The 12,262-nt window shown below is 41.8% G+C and overlaps 1 protein-coding gene across 7 annotated transcripts in view; it reads left to right on the top strand.

The window, feature by feature from the left end:
* Positions 1-12,262, top strand: part of SLC39A11 (solute carrier family 39 member 11) — a 481,072-nt gene that overhangs the window by 462,818 nt on the left and 5,992 nt on the right. For all 7 annotated transcript variants that reach the window (XM_060252173.1, XM_060252180.1, XM_060252174.1 and 4 more), the window contains one exon: positions 10-108. In XM_060252173.1, the coding sequence (XP_060108156.1) occupies positions 10-108 (99 nt within the window). The remainder of the gene's footprint in view (positions 1-9; positions 109-12,262) is intronic.

The raw sequence follows: 12,262 nt of genomic DNA, 5'->3' as shown, positions 1-12,262 counted from the left end.
TTCACACAGGAATTTAGCAGTTGGGATTGGAATTCAGAACTTTCCAGAGGGGCTAGCTGTCAGCCTTCCCTTACGTGGGGCTGGATTTTCAACATGGAGAGCATTCTGGTAAGGAAGACCTCAAAACTGGTCTGAGCCTGCTCTAGCGGGGTGGGCGAGATACAAATAAAATTTGTTGTTGTTGGTCCTTGGGTTGCCTTCTTGCTGTTTTGATAGTGAAGGCAGAATTGGAAATGCACTTGAATAGCTTTCACCAGGGCTTTTTTTTTTTTTTTTTTTTTAGCAGGAATGCACAGGAACGCCGTTCCGGCTGGCTTGGTATCAGGGTGTGTGGCCTAATATGCAAAGGATCTCCCTTTGGGCTTTTTCTAAAAAAAAAAAGCTCAATGTGAAACAATGGTGACATCAGGGGGTGTGGCATAATATGCAAATTAGTTCGTGTTGGGCTTTTTCTACAAAAAAGGCCCCGGCTCTCACTGCTATTTTTTCTAATACCAGAATGAGCTATCGGTATTTGTGAATTCAACATTAAGTAAACCGACTTTGTGGTTGCTTGTAATCTTCCCATTCTGTTTGTCCAGCACTTAGCCGGAACTGGAAATCACCTAGCTCCCTTGTCTCATAAATCTTAACAGAGAAGGTATGATAAGACCAGATATTTATGTCAAGGGGATGGTCCCTAAATTAATGCAAGCATCCCAGTTTCCTCCTTTCCAGGCAACCTGTAAGAACTGAAATAATTGTTTCTGTAGGATGTGTTGTGTGGTTCCTCAAGAAGGATGAAAAATGACAATGCTTGGGCAGCACATCGAGGAAGAGTGACCTTGGACCAGTCACTCTTTCAGCCTGACCTACCTCACAAGGTACCTGTGAGAGCAACATAAGTAAAAGAGAGCAATCCATGCTGACCTGAACTCCTTGGAGGAAGGTCATGAATAAAATGCAGTAGATAGAATAAATAGGAAGTGTGCATGGTCATGGGGATATTGGAATACCTCATGGTAGACTTCTGGGTTGGAAAATGGCGAGCTGAGTTGCTTTCCTTAACGGGGGCAGGCTGGCACTTCTGTTCAGGGTAGTAAAAGGCAAATTAATGCCTTCTGCCTACATTTCTCAGCTACAGAATTGTCCATGATATGCACAGATACTTTGAGGAGACTTACCTTGGCTGAAAGGGAGTCCCGGGGGGGCGGGCTCCTTTGAGGGATCTCAGAAGAGAAGTTGCATATTCATCATCTGCAGAAGTTTCCAGAGTCATCAATTTGGCATAAGCTCGGAGGGATCCAAACCTTCTTTTACAACTTTAAACATCTAATTTGCAAATGTGGATTTGGATAAACTACGGAAAAATTTGCTATCTCTTCATTTCGGGACTGATAAGTTAAACAAAACAAAAGTAAAAGGTGGGAGTTGGAAATACTGAAAGCCTGAAAGGAGAAGAAGATAAGGGGCTAAATTTGAACTTTGTAAACTTAAAAGACAGTGTTAAAAGAAGAAAGGAATTTATTGTTTAGTCTATCTGTGGTTGAGGAGGCTGCACCATCGTCACAGACCTGCAGTTCTCACAGTCAACACAGGAAATACATCAGATATCGTGAGATTTCTCTACCAGTGAAACGAGATTTGAAGGCAAGAATAGCAGGAAGTATTAGAGGAAGAAGAAGGAAATCAACAAAGCAAACAGCCTACTCTAGGATTATAATACCAGAGAGAAACATTGGTGGCCATTGTTGTTGGGAGGACTAAGTTTTAACATTGTTTTTAAAGTGATTGGGACATTAAAAATTGGTGGAGTTAACAGATTTGGCAATTAAAAAATTACTACTGTTGGATAGTAGATAAGAAGATTTGAACTGGTAAAAGGAAAAAAGGAAAAAAAATTAAAATGAAGCAAAAGTTGTGACTGCCATTTTGGGAGAAATAAAAACTTTAAACATTAATATCTGAGCCTGGGAGGCTCAGAGGACAGCGAAATTGGGTGCATTGGAAAGGGCAAGCTTCACTTTATCAAACCTGATGGTTCAAATTTAATTTGGTGAGATTAAAATTTTTGATTTCTTTTATATGTCAGACCCGAAACAAACTCGTGCTAGGTCTACTTCAATAGAGAAAATGCAAGCCCAATTAGATGCAATGGAAGCTAGGATAATGAAAGGGGTGAAATAAATGATAACTACCTCTAAAAAAGAAATAAGAAAGAATATTGAGGACTCAAAGAAAGAATTAAAAAAAGAAATAGAGAATCTCAGAAATGACACTGTGGTAATAACAAAGAAAGTACAAGAAGTGGAAGAGAGAGTGAAAACACATGACTCCACCTTGTTAAAATTACAAGAAGAAGTTATAATTCATGACTGCAAACTGATGGAAACTCAGATCTGTCTGAGAGGTGTACCTGAAGATGAAGAATCAGACTTGAAAGAATACATAATAAAAATAATTGCAGAATTTTTGGAGTAAGATCCTGAAGGGAATAGAAATATGTATGACTATATGTATAGAGTAAATTCACTCTGTTCAAAGACATCCAGAGAAGGAAGTTGCATTATTCTTTGCTGACGCAGAGAAAGCTTTTGATAATTTGAATTGGGACTTTATGTTTGCAGTAATGGAGAAAATAAAGTTGGGGGAAAACTTTATAAGAATGATAAAAGCAATTTATACTGAACAACGTTCAAAGTTATGTATAAATGCAGATCTTACAGAAGAAGTGATAATCAGCAAAGGTACAAGGCAAGGTTGTCCGCTTTCACCATTGTTGTTTATAATGACTCTTGAAATCTTATTGATGCAAATACAAGATGATAAAGAAATTGAAGGAACGAGAATTAAAGGATTTTCCTATAAATATAGAGCATTTGCAGATGATAGAATGTTTATAAATGAAAATCCTATGCAAGGCACACCTTTGTTGTTAACCAAAATAAAAGATTTTGGAGAATTGGCGGGACTTTATGTTAATAAAGAAAAGTCAAAAATTTTGTGTAAAAATATGCAAGTAAGTAAACAAAAAAAAATTGCAGAGATTAATGGGATGTGAAGTTACTCCTAAAGTAAAATATTTGGGCATGGAAATAACAATGAAGAATATTGATTTGTTTAAAAACAATTATGAAAAGTTATGGCGTAAAATGGACGCAGATATGATAAAATGGAACAAGCTTAATTTGTCACTGCTTGGTAGAATAGCTGCAATTAAGATGAACATTTTGCCGAGAATAATGTATTTGTTTCAAACTATTCCGATTGTGAAAGACAGTAAACAATTTAATAAATGGCAAAGAAAGATTTCAGAATTTGTATGGGCCGGGAAAAAAACAAGGATTAAAATGAAAGTTTTAATAGATGCTAAAGAAAGAGGAGGATTTCAACTACCAGATTTAAGATTATATCATGAAGCAGTTTATCTAGTGTGGATAAAAGTTTGGGTGACCCTGTTGAATAAAAAACTTTTAACGTTGGAAGGTCATGGAAATAAATTCGGCCGGCTTGCTTATATGTACTATGGAAAGAAAAAGTCGAATGTTTTTTTTTCTTACCATTATATAAGAATCTACTTAATGTTTGGATGAAGTATAAGAAATATGGCGATGAGAGAAAACCACTATGGATAGTGCCAGCAGAAGTAATAAGAATAACAGCTGAGACAGGAGAGGAAAAAGGGATGTCATATAATCAATTATTAAAAATACAAAGCAGTAAAATAGAATTGAAAACTGCTGAAGAGTTGAATAATAAGTATGATTGGTTTCAAATGCAACAAATAAAACGTTTGGTGGAAAGCGATGATAAAACTGAAGAAATAAGACAAGAACAAACAGAAATGGAAAAAGTTCTGCTTGGAGATAATGAAAAATTAATTTCGAAAATCTATAAGTTACTTTTAAAATGGTCTTCGGAAGATGAAGTAGTGAAATCTCAAATGATTAAGTGGGCAATTAATGTAAATAAAGAAATACAGATGGACACATGGGAATATTTGTGGAAGAACTCTATGAAACTCTCAACATGTCAGAGTATTAAAGAAAACTGTTTTAAGATGATGTACAGATGGTATATGACTCCTAAAAAGTTGGCAAAGATGAACAATAAGATGCCAGATAGATGCTGGAAATGTAAAAAAACATGAAGGTTCTTTCTACCATATGTGGTGGACTTGTGAAAGAGCGAAAAAGTACTGGCAGATAATTCAACAAGAGATTTCTAAGATCTTGGGATACGAATTTAACAAAGTTGCAGAGACTTTTCTGTTGGGATTACAAATGGAAAAATTTCTAAAAGAAGATCGAACTTTAATTTGGTACTTGCTCTCAGCTGCTAGGACATTGCATGCACAGTTGTGGAAGCAAGAAAAAATACCAGAGAAATGGGATTGGATTGTAAAAGTTATGACATGGAGTGAAATGGACAAGTTAACAAGGATCTTAAGAGACTATGATTTAGAAGTATTTAAGATGGAGTGGAAAAAGTTCAGAAAAGTGGAAAAAGAGTGGAAAATAAAAGGACATTGGACAATTTTTGATAATGACAAAGTACAAGAGGGAGGAGAATATTAATTTTCGTTCTTATTAATTAAGGGTACCTTTAATATTAAGATTTTAAGTATATAACACCGGTGGGGGTCAAGTAACGGGGGGAGGGGTGGGTAGAAAGTAATATATGGGATAGATTAAAAAAAAAGTAATTATTAATGAAGAAGATGAAGATATTGGATTTATATCCTGCCCGCCACTCCAAAGAGTCTCAGAGCGGCTCACAATCTCCTTTACCTTCCTCCCCCACAACAGACACTCTGTGAGGTGGGTGGGGCTGAGAAGGCTCTCACAGCAGCTGCCCTTTCAAGGACAACCTCTGCCAGAGCTATGGCTGACCCAAGGCCATTCCAGCAGGTGCAAGTGGAGGAGTGGGGAATCAAACCCGGTTCTCCCAGATAAGAGTCCACGCGTTTAATCACTACACCAAACTGGCTCTCTAAGAAATTGAAGTAAGAAATTGAAATTTATTACCATATGTTACTAATAAAATTGCTTGAAAACCAGGAATACCTCATGGTAGAAGAAGAAAATGATAATATTGGATTTATACCCCACCCTTCACTCCGAATCTCAGAGTCTCAGAGTGGTTTACAATCTCCTTTACCTTCTTCCCCTACAATACTTTACTTTACTTTACTTTATTCGATTTATATCCCGCCCTACCCCACCGAGGTGGGCTCAGGGCGGCTTACAACAATAAAAGCTAACAGAGGTCGATTTAAATACGATTAAAATTATACAATAAAATACATAAAAACCTAAAAATACATAAAACTCACATCGATATACACTATGCTACTATTCCTTAAATCAGTCCTTCAAATTTCCAATATTCAGTAATCTGATGTTTAAGATTTAATATTCAGGCATTCTGCTCACAGTTAATTATATGCCAACCAGAAGAGGGTTGTTTTACAGGCCCTGCGGAACTGTTCAAGGTTCCGCAGGGCCCTCACCTCCTCCGGGAGCTGATTCAACCAACAGGGTGCTGCAATCGAGAAGGCCCTGTCCCTGGTCGCTTTCAGACGGGCCTCCTTTGGCCCAGGGATTGTAAGGAGGTTCTGAGACCCCAACCTCAGCACTCTCTGGGGGACATGTGGGGAGAGACGGTCCCTAAGGTAGGCAGGTCCCAGACCATAAAGGGCTTTAAAGGTCATAACCAGCACCTTGTACCGAACTCGGTATGTTATCGGCAGCCAGTGCAGTCCCCGAAGTCCCGGCTGGATGTGCTCCCGTCTAGGGAGCCCTAACAACAGCCGGGCAGCGGCATTCTGCACTAGCTGCAACTTCCGGGTTCGGCACAAGGGCAGCCCCATGTAGAGGGCATTGCAGTAATCCAGCCTCGAGGTGACCGTTGCATGGATCACTGTTGCCAGGTCATCGCCCTCCAGGAAAGGGGCCAACTGCCTTGCCCGCCTAAGATAAAAAAATGCGGACTTGGCAGTGGCTGCTATCTGGGCCTCCATAGTTAGGGTAGGCTCCAGTAGCACCCCCAGGCTCCTAACCCTGTGCGCCGCTGACAGAGGCACACCGTTGAGGGCCGGTAAGGGAATCTCCCTCCCCGGACCACGGCGACCCAGGCAAAGGACCTCTGTCTTCGTCGGATTTAGCTTCAGCCCACTCAGCCTGAGCCATCTAGACACGGCCTGCAATGCCAGGTCCAGGTTTTCTGGGACACAGGCAGGCCGGCCGTCCATAAGTAGATAGAGCTGGGTGTCATCAGCGTACTGGTGGCAGCCCAGCCCATATCTCCGGGCAATCTGGGTAAGAGGGCGCATATAGATGTTAAACAACATCGGGGATAGAACTGCTCCCTGAGGAACCCCGCAATCCAGCGGGTATCTCTGGGACAATTCACCCCCAATCGCCACTCTTTGTCCCCGATCTTTGAGGAAAGAGGTAAGCCATTGTAAAGCCAACCCCTGAATCCCCACGTCGGCAAGACGGCAAGTCAGCAACCGATGGTCGACCGTGTCGAACGCTGCCGACAGGTCTAACAGCATCAGTACCACCGAGCCGCCTCGGTCCAGATGCCGCTGGAGATCATCCACCAGGGCGACCAGCACTGTCTCCGTCCCATGACCCGGGCGGAAGCCCGACTGATGGGAGTCAAGGACGGAAGCATCCTCCAGGAAACTCTGTAGTTGCAACGCCACTGCCCTCTCAATGAGTTTACCCAAAAAGGGTAAATTCGAGACCGGCCGATAGTGTGCCAATTCGGCCGGATCCAGTGTTGGTTTTTTTAAGAGGGGGCGGACCATTGCCTCCTTAAGAGACAATAGACACCCTGGGAGGTAGATGGAGCTGAGAGAGCTCTCACAGAAGCTGCCCTTTCAAGGACATCTCTGTGAGAGCTATGGCTGACCCAAGGCCATTCCAGTGGCTGCAGTTGGAGAAGTGGAGAATCAAACTTGGTTCTCCCATATAAGAGTCTGCACACTTTTTACAACTACACCAAACTGGCTCTTGAATGAGGGGTAGCAACTTGAATGAGGGGTTGACCCTCTAGGTACTGGTGTTTGCATTATAACTGGTTGTAGCACTGGTGTTGATCCTGCTGGTCTGCCTGAACTGGCAGTAATCATGATAGGATCCTCATATGGGCTGCTGATGCCAGGCAAAAATTCAGTACACCAGTTACTCGTGAAGGCCTTTTTTTCTCTGCAAGGTGGGGTGACAGCCAAACAGCTTTTTAAGAAAGTTGAAACTGGTTTGAGATGGCCATCTTTTTCCTGTGTGTATACAGACATTTCTTATGTCCCTCACTCGCCTCTAGTCAGACAGGTTTGGCAGGTATTTGAAACAATACAAAGCCTTCAAAAACCTGAGGAAATGGGGATGAGTGCATGTATTGCACCATAAGCACCAGTCCCTGCTTCAAAATGTGCCTTCAGTTTCTTGGAGAAAATTGTTTGTCTCTAGCTGTGTGTAATCTTTGATGGCTCCTGGGTTGTTCCGTACATGTTACTGGGATTTTTTTGTGTTAGGGTTGCCAGTCCAACTCAGAAAATACCTGGGAACTTTGAGGGTGAAGCTGGGAGAATTTGGGGGTGAAGCTGGGAGACTTTGGGGGATGGAGCCAGAAAACTTTTCCATTCCCTAAAACAAACAAATAAATAAATACAGCAGTGTAGTTCCCCTTCATTTCCTCATTCCCCAGCAGCTGCACACTATGAAAGAGCACACACACTCAAAAAGCAGCTAAAATAAGCAGTTTGCAATCCCACACTATGGTGATCTCACTGGGGCAATTTACTCAGGAGAGTTGTTGAATGTAATCATCTGCTGTATTTTAGCCAAGTTCTTCAGATTAACACAATAAAGAAAAAGTTTTTGCTTACTCTTTACTATCTATTTTACTGCGCAAATGACTTCTAAAACAAATGCAAAACAAACAGGGGCAATCTCCTTTACCTTCTTCCCCCATGATAGACACCCTGTGAGGTAGGTGGAGCTGAAAGAGCTCTCACAGTTACTTACAGTTTTCCAGACTCATCACCAGGAAGACTCTGCTGGCTCACCCCGCCCCCATTTAGCTTTGCTTCTACTCAGATTATAAAATACAAGCTTCTTCTAAGCTTTCCCATGGCGGCTGTTGGGGCAAGGCTTTCCCCCACTGGCCAGCTGGCTGGCGGCAAGGTAGAACCTGCAAAATTGGGGGATCCCCTGCTGGGACCTGGGGACTGACAAGCCTATTTATTGTGAACCACACAAGGGAAATCCTCTAGCAGTGGTGGCCAATGGTAGCTCTCCAGATGTTTTTTGCCTACAACTCCCATCAGCCCCAGCCATTGGCCATGCTGGCTGGGGCTGATGGGAGTTGTAGGCAAAAAACATCTGGAGAGCTACCATTGGCCACCCCTGTCCTATAGGACACTCAAGATCCCAAGACCCTTCTTTTTGTATTTTCTGCGTACCCTAAAAGAAAAATGGTAAATCATCTTTTTAAGAGATAGGCCAGAGAACTAAAAACTAGAATTGTTTTGAATTCCAAAAAATTAATCTATTGACCTAGGGCTGGATACCACCAACAGTTCCTGTGAATGGGAGGTGGTCCCCCTTCTTCTGCAGACATCCAGCTCCCCTGCAATATAATAGGGCAATCCACAAGCCTCCTGTCCCTCCTCCAGCAGCATTTTTGGGGAGGATTTGGGGCTTTTTGTGAAAGAAAATCCACTGTTTCAATGGAAGTATCTAGGGGATCCAAGCCCTAGGCTTCTTCTGAAGTCACAGTTATAGGTTGTCCCTATCTGCTTTATGTGATGCTTAATAAGTACAGTGGCATCTATCTGTCTGTCTGTCTGATATAATTGTGCGTGTTAATTATATATTTATATTGTTTGTTAAATACCAATATAAAAATATGTATACACTATTTGATCCTTGCTAAATACGATACAAATCTTTCCCATGAATCAAAACTCTAAAGGTCTCAAAAGGCTCTTTGAAAAGGCCAGTTACATTCATATGTTGCATGCATGGTTATTCTCATTTATTAATTTTTGTTCTGCTCTATGTATCCTGAAAGCTTGAAAACACTTACTATTAAAAATTGGTTCTCAATAATAAATCTCCTTTACTCCTCCATGTGTCTTTTTCTTGGATATCAATTCAGCAATAGTATGGTAAACTGATTCAGTCATCCCAGTGGTTTCCGTTAGCTCAATTTTGATGTGCTGATGGAACAGTTCATGTAATTTGGGTTAAGAAATGGTTTCCTTTCCCTTCATTCTGGGCTGGGTTTCAAAACCACTTTTCCCCCCTCTCTGGAGGTGAAAAAGCCTAGGCCATGAACTCAGGCGCTGTCAGGTTGTATTATTGCCTATGCGTATGTACTGAGTGTTATGATGCATGAGAGAAGTCAGACAGAGGATGCTGGGGACATCTGCCTCAAAAATGTTCTTTTCAAACTAAATAAAATCCACCTAAATATAGCTGGTGTCTAAAGGGAGGAAGAACATCGGAGTCAGTTCTCAGAGATTTGGCAGACAGCCCATTTTTTATTAACACAGAGAACTTGTACAGTTAGGCAAGTGAGAGGGTGTTTCTCCTGCTTGCCTTGGAAAAATGGGAATGAAAAGAATACCGTAAGCAAAATAGCTAAAGTTGCAGCAGGGTCAAGTCCAAAAGGGTTATTTTAAAAAGCCAGCTTTGTTCCCCTCTGTGTGGTTCGTGAGAGCTGAAGGGAGAAATTAAGTGCATGGGGAGATAAAAGACAGGTGAACCTTAACATTTTCTTCTGGGGCAGAAATGGACTACTGCTTCCCCTGAGTCAGCCTAATGTTCTGAAAGCTCCCTGGGAAACTAGGAATGAAATGATCTCTGAAAAACTCAGAGCTTAAACTTGGGCTCAGATTTAGGCTTGCCAATCCCCAGGTCCCAGCGGGGGTTCTTCCACTTTCCTAGGCTGCTTCCCGCCCCCAGTCAGCTGGCTGGTGGGGGGAAGCCCCGCCTCCAAAGCCACCATGTGACTATCCTCCTCCAGAGGCTCCAGTCTCCGATTGGCTTCCTCTTGGGATGGGGTGTCTGCGTTACTTGGAAGAAGTTGGCTGCAACTCTTGAGTAGAGAGGCCAATCCTTCACTTCAGAGTCACCAGAAACGGGGGGGGGGGGGGGAGGAACGTCTGCTGAGCACTTCATTATTCCCTATGTGGAGATCGATTCTCATAGGGTATAATGGGGAATTGATCTGGAGGTTTCGGGGGCTCTGGGGGAGCTGTTTTTTGAGGTAGAGGCACTGAATTTTCAGCATAGTATCTAGTGCCTCTCCCCAAAGTACCCCCCAAGTTTCAAAATGATTGGACCAGGGGGTCCAGTTCTATGAGCCCCAAAAGGAGTTGCCCCATCCTTCATTATTTCCTATGGAAGGAAGACATTTAAAAAGGTGTGCTGTCCCTTTAAATGTGATGGCCAGAACTCCCTTAAAGTTCAATTATGCTTGTCACACCCTTGTTTTTGGCTCTGCCCCCAATGTCTCCTGGCTCCACCCCCAAAGTCCCCAGATATTTCTTGAATTGGACTTGGCAACCCTACTCAAATTACTGTGGGGAAAATGAGGAAGATGAATCCCTGTTGATGGCTATTTTCAGGTCTTTTTTGTAGAAAAAGCCCAGCAGGAACTTATTTGCATATCAGGCCACACTTCCTGATGCCAAACTAGCCAGAACTGTGTTCCTGCTCAAAAAAAGCCCTGGCTATTCTGAAATGATTGTGAGCAAGTTATTTTCAGATATATTAAGAGGTTTTTTGACCATGCTGAGAACAGCAAGAGAAGTGGTTTGCATTCACATTAAAATAAAATCAATCACAGTATCAGGAGTCTCTACACCGCTGTTGTTTTCTTCCAATGCAAACATTGAATCCTACAGTGGTAGATATCTAGATCTTATTCCTCAAGGAAGCTTTCAGATTATTTTAGTACAGAACTGAACAAAATTATACTGATCAACTGAATGGTGAACCCAACAGTCTATACGCATTGCTGGAGGAGCTAGTAAGCTCTGCTGCAAACCTGCCTTATATTAATTTTGTGCTGGAAAAAAAACAAAATACTCTTTCCGTTCACAAAATTATTTCTCAGTGTAATATATAGTCACAACAATTCATAACAATTTTACAATTCAAATATGCAGTTATAAAACCATACTGAGCATGACGTAGCTACTGTTCATAAATCATAATACTTTTTGAATCCAGTCCAATGATAAAAAGAACCAGTCCAATTTCATTTCAGGTGTGAGCCATCCCTTCCTCTAGGGACCATCTTCCATATTCATAGGTTCAAGTAGACTTGTAGTGCTACCCGATTCCTGGCTTCCTCTGGTTTTTTATTTGTTTTTTTGTTTCTTGATCATGTGGAACGCCACTGCCAGTCTATCAGTGTAAAAGTTTTGTGTAATATCAGTGTAATAGTTGGGACGCAATTATTACACTGATAGATAAAAACTGGCAGTGGCGTGATCTATGTTTCTGCATTCCAGAGGTACTCAGCAGTACTTTCTACATCCAATCTAAAAGTGTATATACTACTGGCAGATGAAGATGTAGCTGTCAAGGACTGTTGGATGGTTCAGATTCAAGACAGAATCTGATGGCCGTGTTAAGAGTTTTTATAGAACGTGATGGCTGTGTTAAGAGAGCCAGTTTGGTATAGTGGTTAAGTGTACAGACTGTTACCTGGGAGAACCAGGTTTGATTCCCCCACATGCAGCTGCTGGTGTGGCCTTGGGCCAGCCACAATTTCTCAGAAGAGATGTTCTCTCAAGAGCAGTTCTCTCAGAGTTCTCTCAGCTCCACCTACCTCACAGGGTGCCTGTTGAGGGGAGAGGAGAGGAAAGGTAAGCTGCTCTGAGACTCCCAAGTGAAGGGTGGAGTATAAATCCAATCTCCTCCTCCATCTCCTCCTCCTCCTCCTCCATATTTTAATCTATCTATTCTTTAATAGTATATTATTTTTGGAAAAAAACTTTTCCCCCAATCACTTGATAAGAAATTTATTTCCAGGAACCACTTATCTGTAAGATGTCAAAGTATATTTTGGAAGATTCAGTGCAACTGTACCATGGGGGAGAGAGAGCAAGAGACAGTTTTCCTGCCTGCAGAAGCCAGATGTTCTCATCTTTGTCTGCAGCCTTTTGTCATCTTCCAGATTAAAGAACAGAAAATGCCTTCTTTTGTATTTGCTCATAAAGAGCTCAGAGAAGCTTCTGTTTGTTTTGCAAGGGTGA

Source organism: Heteronotia binoei, chromosome 13 (assembly GCF_032191835.1).
Source record: "Heteronotia binoei isolate CCM8104 ecotype False Entrance Well chromosome 13, APGP_CSIRO_Hbin_v1, whole genome shotgun sequence".
Lineage (NCBI taxonomy): Eukaryota > Metazoa > Chordata > Lepidosauria > Squamata > Gekkonidae > Heteronotia > Heteronotia binoei.
The sequence above is the reverse complement of the archived record's forward strand: the minus strand, read 5'-3'. Positions and strand labels throughout refer to the sequence as shown.